This window comes from Chelonia mydas, unplaced genomic scaffold (assembly GCF_015237465.2).
Source record: "Chelonia mydas isolate rCheMyd1 unplaced genomic scaffold, rCheMyd1.pri.v2 scaffold_65_arrow_ctg1, whole genome shotgun sequence".
NCBI classification, from domain to species: Eukaryota; Metazoa; Chordata; order Testudines; family Cheloniidae; genus Chelonia; species Chelonia mydas.
In genome coordinates, this window is record NW_025111274.1 from 1 (window position 1) to 11,331 (window position 11,331).

At 54.9% G+C, this 11,331-nt stretch overlaps 1 protein-coding gene across 1 annotated transcript; it reads left to right on the forward strand.

The window, feature by feature from the left end:
* The first annotated feature begins 1,065 nt into the window (after window positions 1-1,065).
* On the forward strand, window positions 1,066-2,245 carry LOC119565015 (thaicobrin-like). The gene has a single exon (XM_037888820.2). The coding sequence runs from the start codon at window positions 1,184-1,186 to the stop codon at window positions 1,733-1,735; it is 552 nt and encodes a 183-aa protein (XP_037744748.1). The 5' UTR covers window positions 1,066-1,183; the 3' UTR covers window positions 1,736-2,245.
* The last annotated feature ends 9,086 nt before the right edge of the window (window positions 2,246-11,331 follow it).

Sequence of the window (11,331 nt, forward strand, 5' to 3'; positions counted from 1 at the left end):
ACTGCAATAACTCAGTGTGCTCCTAAGGCTGGAACTTACCTGCTGTCAATTTCAGGGGGGTAGGTGCTCGCAGCCAGTTGGTAATTATGGTTCAGAGTTGGGGTTTTACTGGACACATATGGTGAATTCTCATGTGTTGTGTTGTTATTAATTAACTTCATGAACAAGAAGGGTTCTAGGAAACTGTTAAATTACCTTAACTGGCTGCAGGTCAATTGTCTTAATGCTTTTTGGATTCTGGTGAAATCTCTGTTTTTACGGAGTTGTCAATCAGTAGCCCTTTGGCCAATTCAGTTTAAATTTGGTAGAAAAATTCTACCTCAGACCCAGACCAAATCTACCAAATTTGAGTCTGATACGACTTTGTGGGTATTAGAATAGAGGGCTCCCACTCAGGTGTAGATTGGAAACTCAGGTGCTGTCTTCGCTGTGGAGACGTGGTAGCAGCCCCACAGCACAGATTTTGTGGGAGGTGACTACTGAGTTCTTTTAATGGTTGAAATGATGTCCGTGTGTGTAACACCTGAGCTCGTTCCTCATTGGGGCCTCTGTAGAGGTTACAGACAGGCCCCAATGGGAGCTAGAGGCATCTCCAGCTCTTCCAGGGGAACTATTTGCCCCTATTGCCTGGGAGGAGAGCTGCAGTGAAATGCAGAGAAGCAGATCCCTGGGAGATAGAGGCGGGAAATCAGAGAGTGTCCTAGCCAAGACAGAGCTGGCGGGAGGATGGGAAACAGCCTCGATGGGCATAGGCACCAACTTCTGCTGGTGCCAGTGGGTGCTCGACCCCTCCTCTACCCCCAGCCCTGCCCTGACTCCACCCCTGCCCCGCCCCATTCCAACCCCTTCCCCAAAGTCCCCGCCCAACTCCGCCCCCTCCCTGCCCCTATTGGTACTCCTTCCCCAAATCCCCTCCCCGGCTCCGCCTCCTCCCCTGAGTGTGCCACGTTCCCGCTCCTCCCCCCTCCCTCCCAGAGCTTGTTACGCCGCGAAACAGCTGTTTTGTGGCTGCAAGCACTGGGAGCTAGGGGAAGCAGGGACACAGCGTGCTCAGGGGAGGAGGCAGAAGGTTAGGTGAGGTGAGGTGGTGGGGGGTGGAGCTTGGCTGCCGGTGGGTGCAGAGCACCCACTAATTTTCCCCCGTGCGTGCTCCAGCCCTGTAGCACCCACGGAGTCAGCACCTATGCAGATGGGCTGGGCTCTGCTCCTGATGCTCTGCCCCATCTCTGCAGCGATGGTGAGTCTGGATCCGGACACGGCTCATCCCAGCCTCAAGGTCTCTGAGAATCGGCGATCTGTGAAATGGAGGGGCCTGCAGCAGGACGTGCCTGACAACCCTGAGAGATTTGACAGTGAAACCTGCGTGCTGGGCTCGGAAGGGTTTGCCTCGGGGAGACACTACTGGGAGGTAGCGGTCGGAGGTGGTAGGACCTGGGCTGTGGGGGTGGCCAAAGAATCTGTCAGGAGGAAGGGCTGGATCAGCTTTTCTCCTGAGGAGAGGATCTGGGCCGTGGATCAGTTTGGGAGCCATTACCGGGCTTGCACCTCCCCAGAGACGCTCCTGTCCCTGACTGGGAGCCCTGGGAAGATCGGAGTGTATCTGGACTATGAGCGGGGCCTGGTGTCATTTTATCTTCCTGGTATGGAGGCCCCAATCTACACTTTCACCACCTCTTTCACTGGGCAGCTCCACCCTTTCTTCTGGGTCTACTCCCCAATCACGCTGTGTCCCTGAGATATGGTATTGTGGGGATAGCACCTCTCACTGGTCAAAGACGTTTTTTGTTCTATTGTTTTCCGAAATGGACTAATTTTTCATTTTTAAATATTTTCCATTATTTTTTTATTCTTCTCAAAACTTGGAATTTTCCAGAATGAATATTTTCAGTTTTGAAAATCCAACCATTTGACTAAGCTGAGGGCTCAAAATTGGCAAAGCAGAAGAAATCCTGATATTATGGTGATGAGTGTGGTGGAAGAAGCTACACAAAATAGAACAGAACCCAATAAACAATACATCATAGGACCCCTCCACCCAAATAAAAGGTTTAAGTTGAAAATTTTGTAATGCAAAAAAAAAAAAAAAAACCTCAAGAAAATCCAAATGTTTTCACAAAAAAATCTCTTTTTGTAAACCGGCCAAATTTCCTCAAGATATTTTTTGAATGAAAACTTTTGTTCAGCTCTAATTAACACCTGTAATTGCACATAATCAATGAATGTTTCCTGATTCTTAGTACTGTAATTTATCAACTGACCATCATTGATGAGTAGAAGGGGTAAGAACATGTGTCAAACCCTGTCCCAAAACATCACATTGTCCAAACTGGATAAAAGGCTCCAAGAAAGCAGATTCCTAACCAGTAACCATGTTCTGTGACATTATTGGTGAAAGAAACGGAGTCAGAGGAATGGAGGGAGCTCCGGTTCTCTGGATGAGTGTTGATCATGGGGTTCACAGCATCCAGCAAGGCTTAACCTAAACCCAAAATGACAGGTATATCCTACACCAGCTACATGTAGAGTTTTAGGTCAGAAGGGACCAAGAGATCATCCAGTCAGACCTCCTCTATATCACAGGCACCAACACACCCAGCACGCTCACATCAAGCCCAACATCGAAGATTAAACCAAACTATTGCAGCCCACAGGAGACTAGACTCTTACATGCCAAAGCCATGGAGCCCCCACCCAGCCTGAGCGGAACAAAGCATGGGGGCAAAAACTAGATCAGTCTCATAATACTTCCCCAGCCTCATAATACTGCCCTTGAGGGGGCGCTAGCCTTCGCCACCCCCACCCACCTCGGTTCCAGTGTCTCTGGTGTCTAAACAGGATTTCCTTAAATCAAAACAGCCGCCTTCTCCCATCTCCTGCTGCAGGATGAAAGGAAAGCAGTGCTTTCTTATGTTAGCCGCAGGATCTGATCATCTCCTCTATTAATTGGATGATTTAAGGAGCTGATGGCCCAAACCAACATCATTGTTAACCCACCGACTTATGGAGTCAGTCTCAGTTGTGCCCTGGATTTGATCATTGTTTTCACAGGTTCACAGATTCCAAGGCCAGAAGGGACTGTTGTGATCAGCTTGTCTGGACTCCTGTGGAACACAGGCCAGGGACCTGCCCCACAATAATTCCTGCTCGAACTAGAGCAGATATTTTTTTTTAAATCATCCACTCTTGATTTAAAAATGGTCAGTGATGGAAAATCCACCACGACCCTGGGTAAATGGTGCCAATAGTTAATTACCCTCACTATTAAACATGTTTGAGAGGGATAGCCATGTTAGTCTGTTTCAGCAAAAACAATGAGGAATCCTGTGGCGCCTTAAAGACTAACAAATTTATTTGGGCATAAGCTTTCATGGGCTGGAACCCACTTCATCAGATGCATGAAGTGGAAACTTCAAGTGGGCAGATATATATACACATGGAAACACAGGTACAAGGCCTGTCATGTACCCCTGGGAGATGGCAGGTTCCAGGGCTGCTACCAGCAGGTCAGGCTCCAGTACTAGAGCCAGCCTGGCTACAGAGCCTCCGGCTCAGAGAGACACCACAGATGCGCCTGCCACAAGATCCTTTCATGCTCGGCCCGGCATGGCGGAGGTTAGCTTATATAAGGTCTGTTACACACAGCACCACCTAGTGGCTGAACTGCATAGTACACTTTACCAGGCCGTTACAAGCCCGGACACTGGAAGGGTTCACTCGGACAGCCCAGAGAGGGGCCAGAGGTGCAGGTCACCCTGTAACCAGGACAGGTTCCCTCCCAGATCCGCCCCTTTACCATGGCCATGTGCTCTAATACCACCTGGCCACAAGCAGCCGCTACCCCCAGGACTGTGCAGCCTCTCCTGGGCACCAGTCCAGTGCAGCCACTCCAACCCATCTCCAAGTGCAGCTGGACAAGCTCTGGAGGATGTGTGTGTGTGTGTGTGTGTGTGTGTGTGTGTGTAATTCCCACCCTTGTATTCCTCCCCACGGTGAATGCTGTGGAAAGGATCTCGGTAAAGGTTGGACAGCTTTGGTCAAGCCTTTGCATGTTATTATCAGTCCATTACTGGTATTATTTGTTTACAGCACAGCCGTGCCTAGAGGCCCCTGTCAGGATCGGGGCCCTGCGGTGCTAGGAGCTCTACAGACAAAGAGCACAGACAGGTCCCTGCCCCCGGAGCGCTCGGTCTGACCAGAGAGCTGTATCCCGCAGCGGGAATGGTCTGTACTATTTACATGACCCCTATATGTTGCATTGATACCAGTGGGAGACAGAGGACTGTTTGCGCTCAGGGCAGGCTAAGAGACGTGGGTATGAATGTTACCTAGCTGAGACTAAATGGGTCATTGGGAAAAGACTGGCTGAGGCAAGCCCCAGTGTGAAGACAATGGCAAAGCCCATCACCAAGACATTGTTGCCTAGCAACCAATGACCCAGAGGAGATGGATTTCCCCACTTCACAACAGGGAAGCTGAGCAACATCCCCCAGCTCGAGAACACAGATGGGAAAGGTGTGAGGTGGGGGATCAAAGCTCGTTGCTGGAAGGAGTCGGGCTTTCCCCTGGAGTCTGACCAAGAAGGTCAAACTGAGAGACAGCCAGAACTTGAGCAATGGGGTTCACTATGGCTTGGCTGGGCTCTGGGCTAGCCAGAATGGACTTGAACTGTGCTTTAACCTTCAGTTCTCTGTGCCAACCTAAGGACGGCCTATGCTGAGTCCAGTTGATTAATAGACCCGACTGTTTTGACAGCATGACGTGAGTGTCTCTGCAAATGCTTGCTGAGGTGCATTAATCCCTGAGGAGCGGACAAGTCTCTACCAGGACGTAGTCTATCACAGTAGGACTTGCTGAACAGAAATCCCGCTGTGACCCAGCAGTGCTAAAGGTCCAATCGAAGGAGGCAGTGAAGCGGTGTTGCTTATCCTGCAGGCCGAGTGGGCCCCCTGGAAGGTCTGGTAGACTGACGGGGTTCCTCCTAGAGCCTGTTCCAAAGCTGGGGGTGCAGAACTGATCCCGTGGATCCATGACAGTTGGTGGCAGAGGTGGGATGCTGAAGGCACCAGTAGTATTTTGCAATAAGTGACCTGCAGCAGTAAAACAAGGGTAGTCGAAGGAAACAACAAGAAAATGGCATATAACCTAGGCCCTCGTTCGGCGCTGGTTAGGCCACCTCCCTAGGAAGAGCATGACAAACCCTGTCCAGGGAGAGGGCTAAGCCTTCTGGAGACAGATGAAAGGACCAAGAAACCAGACCCAGGTGGGTTTTCCAGTGAGGCCTGAGAGCAACAGAGGCGGCAGCAGGATGCCCCCAAGAGCCAGTTCCCCGTCCAGCAAGGTGCCCTCATGATTCAGGTCCCTTTGATAGTTTGAAGAGGTGGGAGCTGCAGCTGAAGGCGAAGGAGCTGGCAGAGCATGAGGAGAAGCAGGAAAAGCATGAACTACAGCTAGAGAAGTGGAGGGGCAAGAGGACCCACAGAGGGGAAAGTGGGGAAAGACCCTGGGATGCCAAGTCCACAGGGAGCCTAGATCCTAAATGGTTGCTCCAGATAAGGATGGGGGATATGGATGCCTACCTCATAGCCTTTGAGAAGGCATGTGATTTGAACCTGGCTGATCCTGCAGACAACTCCTGCAGTCTCACTCCCTTCCTTGGCCCTAAAGGTACAGAGGCATACAGCCGAATGGATGGAGTTGATAGTGGTGGGGCTATGAACGGTTTCAAAAAGGCTTTACTGATTAAGTATGACTTGGCACCTGGGGTTATAGGAAAAGGTCTTGGGGTGTGCAGAAGACCCCGGGTGTGACATATATAGAAGCCACCATTCTGAGGGGAGAGTATCTCCACAAATGAGGTAAGGGTGCAGGTCTTACTACCCTGGAGGATTTGTATAATCGGGCTGGTTTGGAACAACTCTATGAGCTCTGTCCCCACTAGCTTAAAAGATGGTTAGTGGACAAGAAGCCACAGGCTCTGCGTTGTGCAGGCGGGTTGGCAGAAGAGTTTTGGACAGTCGCTCTGGGTATCGAGAGAGACTCAAAGAGGGACTGGGGAAAGGGAACCGATGGGGGCACCCCAGAAGTGGGACTCAGATACACCCAAAGTGGGGGGAGCGGCTGATGCGGGGCGACCTCATCCAAGGGCTCTCAGAGACCTGACCTGTAATGTCTGCAGAAAACCAGGGCATAAGTGGGCGAAATGCTCAGCGGGTGAACTCGGTGAGAGCCCGGCCAGACGGAATGCCACCTCCTTGTGCCGCTGGGGCTGACAGGCAGCCTGTAGCTCAACCTCAGAGCGTGAACTACGTGACTGAACGTTTGGAGGAAAGCAGACTCCCAGCCAACTCCTTGGGACAGTGACGGAGGGGCTCCCAGGCAAGGCACCGGTATACATGTGCTATTGTACTCTCTTGGGCTCACACACACCTGACCTCTCGTGGGAGCTGAAGGGGTGGATAATGGGAAGACATTCGGGGTGGAAAGATTCTGGGACAGAGAGACCCCTTGTCACACCCTGTGTGGTGCAACCGCATCAAGGGCTGGCCTGAAGGGCTGTGTAACATGCTTCTTGGGGCCGAGGGGAACTCTCGTGTCAGGGCTCCACCCCTGCAGCTCCTGGCTGAGCGCTGCACAGGGCTCCAGGACCCTACACTTCAACCTCCCCACGTCCGGTTCCCCCAGCCGTTCCTCCCAGCTCTGCAGCACTCTCCTGCTCCACCAGCCCATGATAGTCGGCCAAGCCCAGACGTGGCACTCCACCCAGGGAAGCCACTCCAGGAAAATGTCATGCAGAGGTAACCACCCAATTTCCTCCTCCTCCTCCTCCAGCCATACATCCAGGGCATCACTGGGGTGTCTCCCAACCCGTCCAAAGCTGTCTGGCTGTGTGACTGCCATGACACGTGGAGCAGCCTGTTTGTATCAATGACTGTGGGGATCGCACCACTCAGTGGGGTTTCCTTCATGCTGCCTGGCAGCTACCTAAGTTCCCTCTAAGCCGCGCGGCTGTGCAGCAGGCTATCAAGGCCGTGCAGGCGGGGAGAGGTGCCTCTCCCTTGGCCCCGGGCTGCTGCACAGAGAGAGGGCTGGGGGGACTCCTCACTCCCCGCTGCAGCCTGTACCCCTCAACCCTGGCTCCAACCCAGAGCCTGCACCCCTAGCAGGAGCCCTCAATCCCCGCACCCCAACCCTCTGCCCCAGTCCTGAGCCCCCTCCTGCACCCCAAACCCCTCAGCCCTGATCCCACCCCAGAGCCCACACCCCCAGCTGGAGCCCTCTCCCCCAACACTCCAACCCTCTGCCCCAGTCCTGAGCCCCCTCCTTATGTGGGCTGCATCCACACAACACAAATACTACCTGAATGCCCTGAGGATGTCACATGAGCCACAGCTGCGTGCTGATTGGGCTGCAAGTGGCCCACAGGCCACGGGTTCAGAACCACTGAGCTAAACCTTCCAGATCTAGGAATGCATGATACCTGCAGGCAATAAACAGCAGAGCCCTGCTAGACTCCGTAATTTAAAAGAAACACGTCAAGAGACTTCCCTGAAGGTCCCATCTCACCCCATGAAGGCCCATTCTCACATTCGTCTCCTCTGCAGATGAATGAATCTGAGAAACTCAGACCCATGTTATTCCTCCTCCTTCACAGCAGGAAAGTCACAAATAAACCGTCACCCCAAGGCCAAGCTCAGGACATTGCATTTCAAACCTCATGGAGACCATTACTGCTCCTGAATGTATCCATTTTATTAAATAACGTGCTACCAAGTAGAAATGAAAAGTTGGACCCTACCCCTATGCTGGATAGACAAACTGGAGGATTGGGCCAAAAGAAATCTGATGAGGTTCAACAAGGACAAGCGCAGAGTCCTGCACTTCGGAGGAAAGAATCCCATGCACCGCTACGGACTAGGGACCGACTGGCTCGGCAGCAGTTCTGCAGAAAAGGACCTGGGGTTACAGTGGACGAGAAGCTCGACATGAAGGCTAACGGCATATTGGGCTGCATTAGTAGGAGCATTGCCAGCAGATCAAGGGAAATGATTCTTCCCCTCTCTTCAGCACTGGTGAGGCCACACCTGGAGTACTGTGTCCAGTTTTGGGGACCCCACTACAGAAAGGATGTGGACAAATTGGAGAGAGTCCAATGGAGGGCAATGAAAATGATTAGGGGGCTGGAACACATGACTTATGAGGAGAGGCTGAGGGAACTGGGGTTATTTAGTCTGCAGAAGAGAAGAGTGAGGGGGGATTTGAGAGCAGCCTTCAGCGACCTGCAGAGGATGGAGCTCGGCTGTTCTCAGTGGTGGCGGATGACAGAACAAGGAGCAATGGTCTCCAGTTGCAGTGGGGGAGGTCGAGGTTGGATGTTAGGAAACACTATTTCACTAGGAGGGTGGTGAAGCACGGGGATGGGTTCCCTCGGGAGGTGGTGGAATCTCCCTCCTTCGAGGTGTCAAAGGCCTGGCTTGACCAAGCCCTGGCTGGGATGATTTAGTTGGGCTTTGCCCTGCTTCGAGCAGGGGGCTGGAGTCTAAGTTCCCTCTCAGCCGCGCGCTCGCACACCAGCGATGAAGGGCCACGCAGCAGGGGCCTGGAGAGGAGAGGGGTAGATGGGAGGGGAGCCAGCTGGGGATGAAGGGCTGCCACAGGCCTCTCTCCTGGCCCCGGAGCTCGCGACTGCCAGTGGGGGGAGAGAGGCCCCTTCCCCCAGAGCTCCCTCTTGCCAGCACCCGGCAGGGGGAGAGAGGCCCCTTCCCCCCAGAGCACCGTGCTGCTGGTGGGGAGAGGGCTTGGGGGAGTCCTCTGGCCCGAGCCCCCGCGCAGCCTCTTTGGGCCCAGGGCTATTCAATTTTGTGGCCCCAGGCTCCAGGCTGTGGTGAAAAATGCAGGGTCAGAGCGCAGGAGGGGCTGCAGGTTGAGGCAGGGGGGTGGGTGCGGAAGGTGATGAGGGGGCCGACGGGGGTGCGGGCTCTGGGGCAGGGCTGGGGATGAGAGGTTTGGAATGTGGAAGGGGGCTCAGGGCACGAGGTTGGGGTGGGGGTCTGGAAGAGAGTTAGGGTGTGGAGGGGCTCAGGCAGGAGGATGGGGTGGGGGTGGGGGTCTGGGAGAGAGTTAGGTTGCAGGAGGGGGCTCAGGGCAGGAGGTTGGGGTGGGGGTTGGGAGAGAGTTAGGGTGTGGGGGGGGCTCAGGGCAGGAGGTTGGGGTGAGGGTCTGGGACAGAGTTAGGGTGCAGGAGGGGGCTCAGGGCAGGAGGTTGGGGTGGGGCTCTGGGAGGGAGTTAGTGTGCGGGAGGGGGCTCAGGGCAGGAGGTTGGGGGTGGGGGTCTGGGAGGGAGTTAGTGTGTGGGAGGGGGCTCAGGGCAGGAGGTTGGGGGTGGGGGTCTGGGAGGGAGTTAGTGTGTGGGAGGGGGCTCAGGGCAGGAGGTTGGGGGTGGGGGTCTGGGAGGGAGTTAGGGTGTGGGGGGGCTCAGGGCAGGAGGTTGGGGTGAGGGTCTGGGACAGAGCTAGGGTGCAGGAGGGGGCTCAGGGCAGGAGGTTGGGGTGGGGCTCTGGGAGGGAGTTAGTGTGCGGGAGGGGGCTCAGGGCAGGAGGTTGGGGTGGGGGTCTGGGAGGGAGTTAGTGTGTGGGAGGGGGCTCAGGGCAGGAGGTTGGGGGTGGGGGTCTGGGAGGGAGTTAGGGTGCGGGAGGGGGCTCAGGGCAGGAGGTTGAGGTGGGGGTGGGGGTTTGAAAGGGAGTTAGGGTGCGGGAGGGGGCTCAGGGCAGGAGGTTGGGGTGGGGGTGGGGGTCTGGGAGGGAGTTCGGGTGCGGGAGGGGGCTCAGGGCAGGAGGTTGGGGTGGGGGTCTGGGAGAGAGTTAGGGTGCGGGAGGGGGCTCAGGGCAGGAGGTTGGGGTGGGGGTGGGGTCTGGGAGGGAGTTAGGGTGCAGGAGGGGGCTCAGGGCAGGAGGTTGGGGTGGGGGTGGGGTCTGGGAGGAGTTAGGGTTGTGGGAGGGGGCTCAGGGCAGGAGGTTGGGGTGGGGACGAGAGAGTAGGGTGCAGGAGGTGGCTCAGGGCAGAGAGGTTGGGGTGGGGTCCTGGGAGGGAGTATGATGCCGGGAGGGGGCTCAGGGCAGGAGGTTGGGGTGGGGGTCTGGGAGGGATTAGGGTGCAGGAGGGGGCCTCAGGCTGGGGCTTGAGGTGCGGGGTGCTTGCCCGGGGCAGCTCCCATTTGGTGGTGCACTGGGGTTGAGGCAGGCTCCTTGCCTGCCCTGGCCCTGCGCTGCTCCCCCCGGAGTGACCCTGCAGCTGCCGGCACGGCACGGACGTCCCTGGCTGCTGGCCCTGGGGGGGAAGGTTGCTCCTTGCAGGCTGCCCTGCGTTGGCTGCAGGCACCGCCCCCACAGCTCCCATTGGCTGCGGTTCCCGGCCAATGGGAGCTGCGGGGTGGAGCCTGCAGGCGAGGGCAGCGGGCGGGCGGAGCTTCCAGACACTCACAGCTCCAGCTCCAGCCCAGCACAGTGAGGGAGGGACAGCAGTGCACGAAGCTGCCTCCCTGCTCCCCACTAGGAAGGGCCGGATGCAGGGACGTTAGTGGCTGCAGCCCAGGGTCCTGGGCTAAGGGGGCCCCACAAAAAGATCTGCACTTCTGGCAGCCTGGAGATCTTTTTGCGGAGTTTGCCTTAGCCCAGGGCTGCAGCCCCTAGAGCCCCTGCATTAATCCTGCCCTGTCTGCACCCCAAAATCCTCATCCCCAGCCCCACCCCAGAGCCCGCAGCCCCCATACCTCCCAGCCACTGGGTCTCATAATTTATAAAATTGCTATATGCAAAAATCCAAATATTGAAAATTAATTCCCGGATCCTGCAGACACTTAAACAGACACAGAACTATTACTCATAGAAACAGTCCCGTGGTTTAAAGTTCAGGGAGCATTTGCAGCGTCAGGGACTCTGTGTATTTTTATTAAGAATTTGTCTTGTAGTGGCATAAAATGTGTCACTTCAACAGTAAAACAATTTTGTTTTAACAATAAAAAGTTATTTAAACTCTCAGTAATTTACAATAGCAATTTTTTTTATACCGGCCAAAGTTTTCTGATGAAGGGCTCATGTTTAGTCCATCCACCTGGAAACAGTCAGGGCACACCCTGACCGTTGTGTAGGAGCAACACATTGCTCCGTCCAAGGACGAGGACCAGATATGAACCCTGGGAAGTTAATTAAAGGACAGTAATCGTGGGAAGCTTCCTTGGCCTGGCCTCAAGGCCTGAGAATTAGGATTGTAGTAGATAGAGGCTGAAAAATAAGAATATTAATCAAAGTCATGTATTCCTTTGTTGTGTCTCTTTGC